General features: G+C 39.6%; 2 protein-coding genes across 2 annotated transcripts; both read right to left on the reverse strand.

The window, feature by feature from the left end:
* Positions 1–7,596: 7,596 nt before the first annotated feature.
* Positions 7,597–9,300, reverse strand: LOC115589931 (uncharacterized). The gene is made up of 5 exons (XM_030431109.1): positions 9,243–9,300; positions 8,412–9,104; positions 8,186–8,305; positions 8,060–8,103; positions 7,597–7,945 (listed from the first exon to the last, which is right to left on the reverse strand). The coding sequence occupies exons 1-5, from the start codon at positions 9,298–9,300 to the stop codon at positions 7,826–7,828; spliced, it is 1,035 nt and encodes a 344-aa protein (XP_030286969.1). The 3' UTR covers positions 7,597–7,825.
* A 3,407-nt stretch (positions 9,301–12,707) lies between these two features.
* LOC115589933 (uncharacterized) lies at positions 12,708–14,449 on the reverse strand. Its single transcript, XM_030431111.1, has 5 exons — positions 14,404–14,449; positions 13,595–14,287; positions 13,346–13,471; positions 13,220–13,263; positions 12,708–13,105 (listed from the first exon to the last, which is right to left on the reverse strand). The coding sequence occupies exons 1-5, from the start codon at positions 14,447–14,449 to the stop codon at positions 12,986–12,988; spliced, it is 1,029 nt and encodes a 342-aa protein (XP_030286971.1). The 3' UTR covers positions 12,708–12,985.
* Between the last annotated feature and the right edge of the window lie 1,504 nt (positions 14,450–15,953).

A 15,953-nucleotide genomic window follows, 5' to 3' on the forward strand; every position in this document is an offset into this window, starting at 1 on the left:
CAGGCCACAATGATGATAATAATAATAATAATAATAGCATATGAAGTTCCAACTTCTAAATCTAAACTTACATTACACCTCAGAAGAGTCAATGAGAAGATATGTTCTTCCTCAGTCAAAAGTACACATGTAATGAGTCCAGTTCTACTGCTTTACACTGTAGTACACACACTCACTCCAGGTCTGATCCCTCTGTCTTCTTGATCTCTTCGTCAGGTTGACACTTGAAGCAGCATAACAGCGGTCGTCCTCATTTTGGTGACGCTGGTAACAAAATATATATCACTTAAAGTTACTTTCTTGACAAAAGACATGTAAAAAAGGATCTGAATGAACCAACAGTTACTATTCACCTCTGCATTTGGTTCGGAGGGAGCTGAACATCCTGATCGAGACTCTGCTGTGAAAGAGAAAAAGCTTTTTATTCAAAGTCATGTTTACTAAATTTAAGCTGTCACACACAAACAGTGTAAGTAACCTGAAGTGTGGCAGCTGTTTCTCTTGTTCATCATGCACACTGAGAAAGCCAGTAAAACAGCCAGGATGGTGGTGAATGCCGAAGCTCCCCTCCAGAAATACACCAAGGCGACCTCGTCTGTACAGAACCAAACAGTGTTTTTTGTACTTTTTCTGTTTTTATGCTAATTTTATTTAGGAAGTAAAAATGGGTAATTGTGAGATGGACTAGCAGTTACTCACTTTGAATGTCCAGCTTGGTCCCGTCTCCAAACAGTATGTGTCCACATGAGGCTACAGCGCAGTAGTAGGTCCCAGCATGAGAAAGATTCAGGCTCTTCATTGGCAAGTTGTAGACACAGGTGTGTGTTTGTGTGTTGTCTTTCCTCTCACACTGATCATTCCTGCCTCCATGGGTGTAAATGAGTCCTGGATGAGATTCTTGAGCGTGTTTGAACCAGTAAACACTGTGTTCTCCATCACAGGTCCCAGTGTGTACTGTACAGTTCAGAGTCACAGAGCCTCCTGGCTGGATGATCTGAGATGCTGACTGATGGACCCAAGCTGAACCCGTCACACTGACAGTAATACTCTCTGAAATTTCTAATGTGCTTGAAAAACTACTCATGCAGTTGTAAGCACCAGAGTCTGAAATACGCAGATCTGAGATCTTTAAGTGATTTTTACCACCCCCTGTAACCAGTGTGAAGCGTGGATTGTTCTTGAATTCACCGTAAAAAGTGCCATTTTTATCAAACTTGAACAAGGAAGAGATGAGCTGTGGTTTCTGTCCCAGACGTTGTTTATACCAGTAAAGCCATGCAACAAAATCAGCGTTGTAAAAACATGGCAAATACAAGTTGTCCCCAATTTTTAATGATAATAATCCTCCGTCTGGATGAACCGATGGAGACAACTTCAGAGCAGCTGTCTGAACTGAAATAAAATGAGAGACAAAGCAAACACAGTTACTTATTCATGAAAGTAATCAGAATAATCATTACATCAGACACACTAGTATGAGGAGTAATCATACATTCAAAAATGAATACTTGAATCAACAAACAACTCACCCATTATCCCCAAGAACAGACATGTCAGATGGAAGAAGACAAGCCTCAGATATATCATCATGTTCGAATCCTTGTGTTGAATGACAGAATCTCAATACCTTCTCCACCCTTAAGACACAAGACTGTGTTTGATCGGCCAGCCTGAAATAACTATGAGCTATGTAGGAAACATGGTCACATGTTCACTGTCACAAGTATATTGGTGATAAGAGTCTCATGTGAGAGGCAAAAAATGGAAAACTTCACCTTGAAATTGCATTTAAAATGTCTGAATTTTTTTTTTTTTATATATATATGTATATATATATATATATATATATATATATATATATATATATATATATATATATATATATATATATATATATGTATAAAATACAATATTTTCTTCTTCAGCAATTGTGTATATTCACACACGCACAGACACACACACACACACACATTTATATATATATACAGTGTTGGGAAGATTACTTTGGAAATGTAGTTGGTTACAGTTACAAGTTACCCTGTTGAAAATGTAATAGTAGTGTAACTATTTCAATTACTTTCTCAAAGTAATGTAACTAATTACATTTGATTACATTATGATTACTTTTCTTAATTTTGAATGAAATCTCTCAACTGCTAACCATTTTCACATTTTAAGACCTATAGTGTGATAAACCTTTCAGTTCAAAGGTTTAACCATATATCATGAGTCTGTTCTTAGGCCTGTACGGCGAAGGAGGCTCACTTCCTCACTAAATGGAGCGACAACGGGCTGATTTCAGCCAACAGGAGCAGGTTGTTTTAATGGAGAGAGTATGAGTAAATGAGTACGAGAAAAGTTTCTTTAGCTCACGAGATCTCGTGAGCACGAGAAACTTTTCTCATGAGACCGAGAAAAGTTGTTTTTTTTTTTTTTTTTTTCCCCATGTCCCTTTAGGGGCTCCGTAGTACGAAAATAGGTTACAGTGGGTTTTTTAGGTGCTGTAGCTACAAGCAAATCTCATGTTGTCTCTGAACAAAGACCTTTTTAAATGTGAGAAAACACAGTAGACCTACTCAAGATTTGCATTTGGGCAACACATAACAGGCGAAACAATTAATGTATTCATGGCCACATTAAGTTAAATTATCTGTCCTGCTGCGAGCGCACAACTTCTTTCAGTGGTGACTGACTGTATATAAAAGTAAATAGGCTATAGCCTAATAAATGACCTCCTGACGCGAGTCGGATCATCGGCTGAGCAGCGTATCCCCTCAGCTGAACATCTGTAGGCGGAGACGTTCAGAGAGAAAGTCAACAGCAGCGGATCTGTGCGATCTCTCCCTCCGTACAAATGCTCCATTCTGATCCAGCTCCACTGGACTTTCAAAGTAAAGGTGACGTCAGCTGTAAATGAGTTAAATAGTGAAACAGCGGCGCTTTTATAGCCGATTTTATGATTAAACTCTGAACAGAACCTGGTCGGGACCAGGTTATGAGCTAAGCACAAGTTACCATGGTGATCTAGCCGGGTTAAAAGAGAGCCACCTTTGTAATACAGGGAAGCCTGGCTTCTGTCTGTATGAAGTGTTATTTGTATTTCCAGCCCAGGAGCATCTTGTGTGCCGCCGAAACTGTTGCTGCTGAGTCTGACTGCCGCCGTACGGTTTGTCGGTTGAGTCGAATGGCACATGACCAGAGAGAGCCAATCACAAGCGTCAGTTTTGGAAGGAGGATGTTGATATGAAAAAAACTAAAAACAAACATGAATCCAGGGGGGCGAAAAACTATTTGACAAATCCGAGCTTTTGCGGCGATTTTTCAAATATAACATAAGTTGTAATCATTGAAATTTCCAAAAGCAACTGTAATTTAATGACATATTTTCTCCCAGTAATGTAACGGATTACAATTACATACATTTTGTAATTAAATTACGTAACGTCGTTACATGTAATTCGTTACTCCCCAACACTGTATGTATATATATATATATATATATATATATATATATATATATATATATATATATATATATATATATACATATATGATATGACCTGTATCAAATATAAACACTCACACAACATACAATAAGAGCTCTGCTCCACATTCAGCAATAGACCAGGGCCCATATTCACAAAGAATCTTAAGGCTAAAAGTAGCTCCTAACAGGCAAATTCGATCGCACCGGAGCCCTTGCTGGAGCAGCACAAAATGCTGTCAAAACTTTCATTTATAATTCCCAACGCAGCCTCAATAATTCTCGACTGGGAAAAAGGCAGAAAAAAGGTGTCAAAAACACAAAAAAACCCAAATCACAGAGATGCCGATTCGCATGGGACTAATATTATCACGTGACCTCTGTGTTTGGTGAAATATGGTAGGTAATTTGTGGTCGAATTTTTACTTTACAAATTACGGACATGGCAGATTTGCACGGGATTAAGATCACAGACGACCTCCGCAATTATTACAAATTACTCGAGGTCCCTAGGTTATACTAGTCCCGTGCGAATAGGGCTTTTGTCAATCGGAAAAAGTTGCATTCCATCAATACACAAATTGTCTTTGACGCACGTTACAATATACTGGACATTGTTGCGAAATGGCCCGGATCAACACAAAATTCTCGAATTTTAATAGAGAGTGGTTTGACGCAGCTTTTCGAGCAATTCATGTATTTCATCGCAATCTTCTAATTTGTATTATTTTTCTTGTTTTTCTTTTCATAGGCTTTGTCATGGGCTTGTAGGCAACTTCCTTATTTTCACTTCATGCATTGCGTAGCCTAAATGACTTTTCAATGGGCTGCCCTGTCACTCAACAACCTATCACCGTTGCCACCGCTTCTAAGTGCGTCCTTATAAAAAAAACGTCATCCATAGCAACAGAGAGTTACTTCTAGTTTAGGAGTTCACTGTTTTCATAACTAAAAGTAGGTCTCAGCGGCTTTGTTAATTACTTTTAAGAAACAACTTTATTTTAGTCCCATTTAGGAGTACTCCTAACGTTATGATAAAAGTCTTAGTACATGATTTTGACCAGATCATTTAGAGTTCATACCATCTCATGATTAAGAAAAAATATTTCAAGCTGTAACCAACACTGCACTGAGCAGATGTTGGGTTAACATATATATATTAAAAGTATAAAACCACAATATAAACCAATTAAATAGAGGCAGGTAGATGCAGGTAGATGGAACATAAGGTAGACAATTAAAGCATATCTACACATGAACATTTTGACTTTTAAAAGTTTCTCTGTCTTGTTAATGTTTGACTTTGCTCTATTCCAACTAATTCAGAGGAAACATCAAGATAACGTTAGCACGCTAGCACTGTCATTGTGAGCTTGGTATCCTGCAAAAGAAAATGCTTACCACCTTAGTTTAGTGTGTAAGCATGCTAACATTAGCGAATATCCAGTAAGAAGTCAATTAAGCCTCATAAATTTTCATTGAGATTCACCAATGAGATTAAAATCTTTTTCAGAACCGCTCTCTAACTTTGCCTACATGGTGTTGCTTTAATTGTCCACCTTAATGCACACACACAATCACATTTTCACAACAGCAGGTGAGCCCATGTTGAGGAAGCGTGTCATTAATGCTCAACTACTGAAACCAGCATGGTAAAGAATGACTTTTCAGAACCAGGTGCACTCAAGCTTGTAGGGGGGTGGCTGTAGCTCAGGAGGTAGAACGTAGGGCTGGGCAACATGGCCAAAACTATTATCACAATATGTTTTTTTTATATTGATCGGTGTTGATAATTATCATGAAATACAGTATATTTTAACAATAATAATTATGCTGAATTGGCATTTTTATATAATTAGTATTATAGTATTAGTATTCTCCTTAGGACAGAACCAAAAACAAATGGAAGGTTAATTATGGTTTATAAAATACAATTATCTATTGTAAGATACTAGATGACAAACATTCAACAGAACCATATGTACAACAAAATGTTTGTTTCAAATGTGTCTCAAACATTTTAGAGGTAGTATACTGAACTGGACATTGATTAAAGAAAATTAAATAAAAAAGTTAAATGTTGTCAAAGATTATGCTACTGTATTCTGTGAATATTGCACATTGTTGAGCTTGCAGGTAGTTGTTCAGTTCAGCTTCATTAGCCTCCTGTCCTGTAAGACCTGATGTGGCTCAGACGTGTGACCAGAACACATATCAGTGTGGTTGAGTGCTTGACATCTCTGAGCTGCTCCTCCACCTTTACCCTACACTCTGTGTACAGCTGAGGGACTGATGTTCTTAGCATCCATGACAGTCATTAGTTTCTTGAAACCCTGTCTTCAAACTGTGCTTATCGACATCATATCTTTAGCGAAACAGTACGTTATTGCGCTGGTTGAGTCTTTGTACCTGCAGCTTCTTCACATATGGGGTAATGGCTGGAAAAGCAGCAGTGATTGTTTGTTGTCTAACTGAAGTTTGACTCGTAAAAGCAGTGGGGCTGGTCTGTTGGCTACTTACGGGGCAGCTGACGCCAGCATGATAGCGTGAACTCATTTTCTTGTGTTGCCTACACACACAGGTGGTTACCATCATTCTGAGTTTCTTGTGAGTGGGAGGGGTCACTGGTTCGAATCCCAGCTACCCCTAGCTGCATGTCAAAGTGTCCTTGAGCAAGATACTGAACTCCAAATTGCTCCTGATGAGCAGTTGGCACCTTGCATGGCAGCCTCTACTATCACTGTATGAAAGTGTGTATGAATGGGTGAATTTGACAAGTGGAAAGCTCTTTGAGCAGCCAGTAGACTGGAAAAGCACTATAACAATGCAAGTCCGTTCACCATTTGTACGAAACAATGGCATAAGCAGGCCTACATTAAATCGTAGTCACATTAGAGTCAGTACATTTATTGAAGGGACGTGATATCAGAAAACATCTCTCTATCGCTCTGTTTCTCTTCAGAGCATGTGTGAATGCTGAATGGAGGGGTAGAGCAATGGCAAATTGGATGACAAGTGTTGGAAATGCTAAGATGGTTCATCAAATATACGTAGCAGCATTTAATATACCTCGGCTGTCTGCTCAAGTCAAGGAATGTATACAGTTTTTTTCAGATGTGAAAGTGAAACTATCTCTGTTTCTTGAATCCAGCTTGAATTTTTTTCCTCTCTTGTCTTTAGAACTTGTTTTATAGATCAAACTGTTACCAAATTAAGTGCCTCAGTACTTGAAGTGATAGTTGTTGCATGAGGTACGTCTCTCTATACAGTGTGTTACCTGCAGTAGATGGCCGTCAGCTACCCCCGTGTGGAGAAGCATGGCGCAGCATCGACAGGGAAGAAGAGCATTGTGCTACTGAACGGCACCGACAGTAAGACATGTTTTAGCCACCTAAAAGAAGGGACATCTAGAAATTACATATCCATTTCAGGGAAGTGCTGTATTTTGAACATGTGTTGTGCTTTACATTGCTGTCAGGCATCCCTATTCTTTAGCACAATATTTCCTCAACCGTACAACATCCGTATTCCTACTCTCAAGTGTGGCTGTCCCCGTTGCGGGCTGTCTGACAACAATGTAAAGCACCAAACATGTTCAAAATATAGCATACACTTGAGAAGTTGTGCCTTCTTGTGGTTATGAAGAGGATGCCAGGAAAGCTGGTGTCTTACGAGGCAGCTTTTATTGACAGGCTTGACCAAGGAGAATAACAGCGAGTACAGTGTGACACAGTACAGTGTGTCAGTCACTACCATTTTGAACAGTACTTCATTTCTGCTATACTATTGGGTTGATAGTGTATTGTGTCATACATCTATTCTGTTCTGAGACAGAACGATCAATCTAACCTGAGATTCAACTTATTTAGTGTGACACAGTTGCAGCAGAACAGTCAGAAACAGGACTGGTTTACTTCAGTGTTATCAGAGGCTACGTTGAGCTCAGAGACAAGGGAAGAGAAGATGGTCACTAGCAAAGAAGTAGAATTCCTTTACACGAAACCTCTTGGAACTTGTTGAAATAGAAGTAAAATATTTGAATCAGATAGAAAGGAGATGAATCAAGACCAACAGAAAGCAGAATATTTAATAAACATCATGATCGACAGGGATTGGACAGATCTACAGTGCAGTACAATGTTGTTTTTCCATCAAGCAACATAAAAATGTCAGCCATAACAAGCGGATATTGTAACACTAGTAGGTGTCCTGATGGCTGTGGTTGAAGGAAAGTGAAATGTTAAATTGAAGCAGTAATAACAGGACAGTGAGGCGTGGGTATTACAGGTCAAATTGTCCCCGAGACGTTCCCATGCCATTCCCACTGAAAGAGGTCCAGTTCTAGAGCTTCACACTGGAGTACACACATTCATTGTTGGTGTTGTTCCTCTGTCTTCTTGATCTTTTGGGCAGCTTGACACTTAGAGCAGCATAATGGAGGTCATCTGAGTCTCTGTGACCCTAGTGACAAAACATGTAGAAGTGGATTAGGGTTCCAATGGAATTCCAAATTCTGTTGTGCAATTAAAAAGGATATTTTGATTGTAATTCATGGATCTTTAGGATTAATTTCACCTCTGCATTTGCTGTGGAGGGAGCTGATAATCTTGCTCGAGACTCTGGGAAACACAAATAAAGCTGTTTCATTCAAAAGTTATATATATGAAATAAAAGCTGTGGGATACAGTTAGTATCAGTTACCTGTCGACTGATAACTGTTTCTCTTCTTCATCTTGAACACTGAGAGAGCCAGTAAAACTACCAGGATGGTGGTGAATGTCAAAGCTCCACTCAAGAAATACACCGAGACAGCAGAATGACCTTTGTTTGCAGAGAGACAGACATCAGAAACAGAACCTTAGCATGTTTACTTTTCTCATGTTAAGTTTTATCGGGGAATAACGATCTTTTCTAGAAAGTTCCTTACCTTGCAAGTCGAGCTTTATCCCGTTTCCAAACAGTATGTGTCCACATAAGGCAACAGCACAGTAGTAGGTCCCAGCATGAGAAAGATTCAGGCTCTCCATTGGCAAGTTGTAAACACAGGTGTGTGTTTGTGTGCTGTCTTTTCTCTCACACTGATCATTCCTGCCTCCATGGGTGTAAATGAGTCCTGGATGAGATTCTTGAGAGTGTTTGAACCAGTAAACACTGTGTTCTCCATCACAGGTCCCAGTGTGTACTGTACAGTTCAGAGTCACAGAGCCTCCTGGCTGGATGATCTCAGATGCTGACTGATGGACCCAAGCTGAATCTGTCACACTGACAGTAATACTCTCGGAAATTTCTAACGCGCTTGAAAAACAACTCATGCAATTGTAAACAGCAGAGTCTGAAATACGCAGATCTGAGATCTTTAAGTGATTTTTACCATCTCTTGTATCCAGTGTGAAGCGTGGATTGTTCTTAAATTCACCATGAAAAGTGCCATTTTTGTCAAACCTGTAGACGGAAGAGATGAGCTGTAGTTTCTGTCCCAGAGGTTGTTTGTACCAGTAAAGCCTTGCAGGAACATCAGCTTTATGGAAACATGTCAGAGTCAAGTTGTCCCCAGTTTTTAATGATAATAAACTTCCGTCTGGATGAACTGACGAGGATAACTTCCGAGCAGCTGTCTGAGCTGAAATAAAACGACAAAGCAAACACACAGTTACTTCTTTGTGAAAGAAATCATTATAATCATTACATCAGACACATTAGTATGAGGAGTCATCATACATTAAGAAATTAATTCTCAACTCACACAAACTCAACTCACCCAGTATCCCAAAGAACAAACATGTCAGATGGAAAAAGACAAGCCTCAGAGATGTCATCGTGTTCGAATCCTTGTGGTAAATGACAGAATCTCAACACCTTCTCCACTCTTAGGAGACAAGACTGTGTGTGATTGGCCAGCCTCAAATGACTCTGTATGTAGGAAACATGGTCACATGTTCACTGCCACAAATATCGCGTTGGTAAGAGTTACATTTTCAGAGACAACAAATGGAAAACATCACCCTGAGCTTGGATTTAAAATCACTGAAAAAATGTATGACTTGTATCAAATATAAACACTCACACCAATACACAATAAGATTTCCTGCTCTACATTCTGCAATTGACCAGGTGCCATTAAGTCAACAGAAATGACGAACATTAATTTGAGCAGGTCATCCAGAGTTGATACCATCTCACGATTGAAAATAATTATTTCAAGTTGTAACCAGCACTGCATACTGTGCTGCACTGAGCAGATGCTTTGTACCACACTTGTATTAAAAGTATAAAACCACTACACAAAACAATTAAAATCACTTCTTTCTGAGGATGTAACTTTGCATGAGTCAACAGGACTATACACATGAACATTTTGACTTTAAAAAGTGTTCTCTCTCTTGTTACTGTTTGACTGTGAGCTATTCTAACTGTACTCTAGGTCATAAAATCTGGTGCTGTTAAAAACGCTGCAGTATTTGAATGTTTATGGATCTTTAGGTGCTTCTGTGTGAGAATGCTAACACCTTTACCACCCGCAAAAACCACAATGAACACTGCACTGACAGATATTTAAAGAACATGAAGCTAACTTCAGCATGCACTGACAGATATTTAAAGAACATGAAGCTAACTTCAGCATGCTAGCATTGTCATTGTTAGCACGGTGTTAGCAGGTATCCTGTATAGATTTTCTATCCAGGTTATCTGCTAACCACCTTAGATTATTGTGTTAGCATGCTAACAATAGCAACTATCCAGTGTGTAGTCAATTAAACCTCATTTAAAGTCCCATCGAGCTCAATCAGATCGGCATTTGATGACTTTAGAATGAGATTAAAAAATCCATCCGTTTCAAAATCGCTCTTAAACATTGCCCACATAGTGTTGCTTTACACACAACTGTGCATCTAGGTATGAGGGCAACCAGATCATTAAGTTTGTGGATGACACCACAGTAGTGGATCTCATTCATAGAAATGAGAAATCAATGTACAGAGAAGAAGTTAAACGCCTAGAAGGTTGGTGCAGGGAAAATAATCTGGTGCTCAATGCGGACAAAACTAAGGAGATGATTATCGACTTCCGGAGGTCACAGCCTGAGCACGCTCCTCTCAGCATCAGTGGCTGCGCAGTGGAGAGAGTGGAGAACATCAAGTTCCTCTGAGTGCAGATCCCACAGGACCTAAGCTGGAATAAAAACACCTCAGGGATCACGAAATGGGCCCAGCAGAGACTGTACTTCCTGAGGAAGCTGAAACAAGCCTCTCTCCCCATCAGCATGCTCAGGACTTTCTACAGTGGTGTGGTGGACAGCGTTCTGGCATATTGTATCTCGACAAGGTATTCCAGCAGCAGTATGTCAGAACCAAAAACCTCTACAGAAATTTGTTAGAGGAGCTAAGAGGGTCATTGGAGATTCCCTCCCTTCTGTCCAAGCACTCTTCCCAAGCCACTGCAGGATCAGGGCACTGAACATCATCAGGGACGCCTCCCACCCTCTCCACACATTCTATGAACTGCTCCCATCAGGAAAACGGTTCCAGAGTCAAAAAGGCCGAACTAACAGACTAATCAACAGCTTCATTCCACAAGCTGTTATTTGCTGAACTGCTGATCTGGAGCGTGCACACTGATGCACTTAATGAGCCTTAGTCATAGTTTTAGTTTAAAATTGTTATATTCATATATTATGTGTTAATTATTGTGTTTGAGCTATTGATCCCGGAGAAAAGTAATTTTTTGTCATACTACTTTTGTTGGTACAGCAAAATGACAATAAAGTTTTGATTGATTGATTGATTTAGTTGTCCACCTTAATGCACACAAACAATCACATTTTCACAACAGTAGGTGAGCCCATGTTGAGGAAGCTGGTCATTATTGATATAACTGATCAAAACTATTGAAAGCAACATCATATAGAATGACAATGCCAGAACCAGGTGCCCTCAAGCTTGCATGAAACAACCGCATTATGCAGATCTACATTAACTAGGGTTCGCATCACAACAGGTCCTTTTATGGAAGGGATGTGATATCAGAGATTCTCTCTCTCTCTCTCTGTGTTTCTCTGCAGAGCATGAATAATGAATGGAGGAGTAGAACAAGGGCAGATTGTACACAAGTTAATAGACCATGGATTGTGTCATTCTACTGGACTGATAAAAAACACATCTTGGAAACTAAGATAGTTCATCAAACATACCTAGCAGCATTTAATATACCTCATCTGTCCACTCAAGTAAAGGATTTCATACTGTTTTTTTCAGATGTGAAAGTGAAACTAGCTGTTTCTTGAACCCACCCTGAATTTATCCTCTCTTGTCTTTTGAACATGTTTTATAGATCAAACTGCTGTCCAATTAAATGCCTCAGTACTTAAGTGATAGTGTGGTTCTTTTGATGTGAGGTTGTATAGGTACCTCTCTTTATACAGTGTGTTACCTGCAGTAGATGGCCGTAAGCTCTCCCTGTGTGTGGAGAAGCGGGACGCAGCATCGACAGGGAAGCAGAGCATCGTGCTGCTAAATGGCAGACAGCAAGACGTATTTTAGCCACTTAAAAGAAGGCTAATCTAGAAAATATATATCCATTTCAGGGAAGTGCTATATTTTGAACATTTTGGGTGCTTTACACCCCTTCTTTGGCACTATATTTCCAACCATACAACATCTTTATTCCTACGCTCAAGTGTAGCTGTGCCCGTTGCGGACTGTATGACACGGCTGTCTGACAACAATGGAAAGCACAAAACATGTTCAAAATATAACAAACATTTAAACGAATATGTATTTTTTTAATAAAAGTTGTGCCTTCTTTGAACTTGTGGTTATGAAGAGGATGCCAGGAAAACTAAAGTCTTAAGAGGCAGCTTTTATTGACTGGCTTGACCAGGGAGAATAATAGCGATCAGTACAGTATGTCAATCGCTACCATTCTGAACAGTGCTTCATTTCTGCTATACTATTGGGTTGATGCACATATATTCTGTACTGAGACAGAATGATCAGACTAACCTGAGATACAACTTATTTAATGAGAAACAGTTGCTGCATAACAGTCAGAAACAGGACCGGTTTACTTCAGTCTTATTAGAGACTACACTGAGCTCAGAGACACGGAAGAGAAGATGGTCACCAGCTAAGAAGTAACATTCCTTTACACTAACCCTCTTGGACCTGGGTGAAATGTACTTAAAATGTGATCTGAACCAGATGGAACGGATAATAATCAAGACCAATACAAGACAGAATATTTAATGAACATTATGATCAACAGGTTCAAAAGTATTAGACAGATCTACAGTGCAGTACAATGTTGTTTTTCCAAGCAACATAAAAATGTCAGCCAGAACAAGCAGATATTATAACATGGGTAGATGTCCTGATGGCTGTGGTTGAAGGAAAGTGAAATGTTAAATTAAAGCAGTAATAACAGGACAGTGAGGCGTAGGTATTACAGGTCAAATTCTCCCCGCATGAGATGTTCCCATGCCATTCCCACTAAACAGGTCCAGTTCTAGGGCTTCACACTGGAGTACACACATTCATTGTTGGTGTTGTTCCTCTGTCTTCTTGATCTTTTGGGCAGCTTGACACTTAGAGCAGCATAATGAAGGTTGTCTGCATCTCCATGACCCTGGTGACAAAACATGTAGAAGTAGATTAGGGCTCTGATCGAATTCCAAATTCTGTTGTGCAGTTAAAAAGGATATTTAGATTGTAATTCATGGATCATTAGGATTAATTTCACCTCTGTATTTGTTGTGGAGGGAGCAGATAATCTTGCTTGAGACTCTGTGACACACAAATAAAGCTGTTTCATTCTAAATTTATATATATAAAATTAAAGCTGTCAGATACAGATAGTATCAGTTACCTGTAGACTGATAACTGTTTCTCTTCTTCATCTTGAACACTGAGAGAGCCAGTAAAACTACCAGGATGGTGGTGAATGTCAAAGCTCCACTCAAGAAATACACCAGGACAGGAGAGTCCACTTTGTCTGCCGAGAGACAGACATCAGAAAGAGAACCTTACCATGTTAACTTTTTTCATGTTAAGTTTTATCGGTGCATAAGAATGACTATTTTACAAATGGGACAATCTTTTCTAGAAAGTTACTTACCTTGGACATCCAGCTTGGTCCCATCTCCGAACAGTATGTGTCCACATGAGGCAACAGCACAGTAGTAGGTCCCAGCATGAGAAAGATTCAGGCGCTTCATTGGCAAATTGTAGACACAGGTGTGTGTTTGTGCATTGTCTTTCCTCTCACACTGATCATTCCTGCCTCCATAGGTGTAAATGAGTCCTGGATGAGATTCTTGAGAGTGTTTGAACCAGTAAACACTGTGTTCGCCATCACAGGTCCCAGTGTGTACTGTGCAGTTCAGAGTCACAGAGCCTCCTGGCTGGATGATCTCAGATGCTGACTGAAGGACTGAAGCTGAACCCGTCACACTGACAGCTGTGCTCTCTAATATTTCTAAGGTGGATAAATAGCTACCTAGGCAGTTGTAAACCGCGGAGTCTGAAATACACAGATGTGAGATCTTCAAGTGATTGTTACCATCTGTTGTATCCAGTGTGAAGCGTTGATTGTTTTTGAATTCACCGTATAAAGTTCCATTTTTTTCAAACTTGTAGAAGGAAGAGATGAGCTGTGGTCTTTGTCCCATGGGTTGTTTGTACCAGTAAAGCCTTGCAGGCAAATTAGCTTCATAGAAACATGGCAAAGTCAAGCTATTTCCAGTTTCAAGTGATTTGAAACTTCTGTCTTGATGAATAGTTGGGGACAATTTCAGAGCTGTTGTCTGAGCTGAAATGGAATGAGAGACAAAACCAATGCACATTTCCTTAAAAATTCAGTATAGACACATTAATATGAGTAACATAAAAATAAATAAATACTGGAGCCATAAAAACACAACTCACCCCAAAACAAACATGTCAGAGAGAGGACAAGCGCAGATGTCATCATGTTCGAATCCTTGTGTTGAATGAGAGAGACTCGATTCTTTTTCCACTCTTAGGAGACAAGACTGCGTTTGATTGGCCAGCCTCACGTGACACTATGGCCCACTTTGAAAACATGAAGATGCTCACTGCCACCTCTCATCAAGTTTAGCACTTAAGTAGTTTCACACGGGGGTGGAGATATAAAAAAATAATGGCTCATCGTTGCGGTGTCTTGTGTAAAATTAGGGGAAAATAAAGAAATATACGCTACATCAATTAGTGTAGCTAAGTTTAATTCGACTGACATCATTATGCTCCACAAATACGGCAACATGCAAGTACTATAATTTACAGAGTCAATGGACCTGGCTTATGTGCTGACTCACAGTCGACTCTGAACATCCCGATTCAGGCACAGCTCTTATGGCTAGATGCCACTAATGGTAGAGTTAATGGAAATTTAAGGATTTGGAGCAATAAGCTAGGAATCTTTTGACCATAAACTTTTATGATGGTCGTTTTTTTCGCTTCAACTTGTATCTGCTTGTTTGAGCACTCTGTAATCTGATGCTGTGATGTTCCAAAGTGCCTGATGCAACCAGTATTTTCTATCCTTTGTTTTTTGTTGTTGTATGTAGTCCTCAGCCTTCCCTGTGTGATTAAATGTGACTTCTTAAGAACTCTTCTTCCTTTGGATGTTTTCGTGGTCTTTGGCGTGAGTAGTATTCATATGGCAGTGCAAAACCTCTGCATCCTGCTGAAAACCACAGTAACTGCCATACCGACAGAGATACTAAGCAAATGCATGGAGGGATTCAGATTCAAATATCTCAGTGTGAAGATTGATAGAAAGATAGATGAGAGATTGAAGATGCATAGCTGTGGTGATGCATCACTACAGCTGTATGTCAGGGAAGCTATCCTACAGCTTTCTTAAAGTATGCTAATGATTTTGTTCATCCTGCTCTTCACACCCCTCTAAGACCTAATAACTGCAGGGCCAACACCCAGTTTGTTCGCTTCCAACCAGAGGTAAAGCAGTGTACATGTGCAGGTATTAGTGTTGTCGTGATACTGGAGTTTTCTAACTTTGATACAATAGAGAAATATCAATACTGGACACTAAGGTCGATATCATGGAGAAAAACTCTCATTTGGAAATGGGTGAAGCGAACAGTGGTTTCCTGTGTTGAAGTTCGAAGTTTAGTGAGCCATCCATCCACTCCGACATCCTCCCGATGTGGACTTGTAATCTAAATAATGCTGCTTACTTTCTGCTCATTTCTCCAACATACATTAAGTACTCCTCTAAATCTGCAATGACTCTCTGGAATGGCCCCATCTTGTTCTTACCCTTGTTGTTCCATAACCCACTAGTTTAGCTTACATAACAACAATTTATTAATCATTAAAGATGTCATTCGTAAGAAAGGGCCAGAATTCGAAGGTAGCAGAATTTGAAGACTACACGGGGCAGCATAATGGCTTACTGCTAATTATGCTAGACTTACGCTTTGCTTTAGCTA

The sequence above is a fragment of the Sparus aurata genome, chromosome 10 (assembly GCF_900880675.1).
Source record: "Sparus aurata chromosome 10, fSpaAur1.1, whole genome shotgun sequence".
Taxonomy (NCBI): domain Eukaryota; kingdom Metazoa; phylum Chordata; class Actinopteri; order Spariformes; family Sparidae; genus Sparus; species Sparus aurata.

Bases quoted from the DNA above. Each gene is read 5' to 3' on its own strand.
- LOC115589931 (XM_030431109.1), bottom strand. From the start codon at position 9,300: ATGACATCTCTGAGGCTTGTCTTTTTCCATCTGACATGTTTGTTCTTT. The intron at 9,105-9,242 runs GTGAGTTGAGTT...GTTTTATTTCAG, and splicing joins TTTGTTCTTTGGGATACTGG to CTCAGACAGCTGCTCGGAAG. The intron at 8,104-8,185 runs GTAACTGATACT...TGTGTTTCCCAG, and splicing joins AAACAGTTATCAGTCGACAG to AGTCTCGAGCAAGATTATCA.
- LOC115589933 (XM_030431111.1), bottom strand. From the start codon at position 14,449: ATGATGACATCTGCGCTTGTCCTCTCTCTGACATGTTTGTTTTGGG. The intron at 14,288-14,403 runs GTGAGTTGTGTT...ATTCCATTTCAG, and splicing joins TCTGACATGTTTGTTTTGGG to CTCAGACAACAGCTCTGAAA. The intron at 13,472-13,594 runs GTAAGTAACTTT...GTCTCTCGGCAG, and splicing joins GACCAAGCTGGATGTCCAAG to ACAAAGTGGACTCTCCTGTC.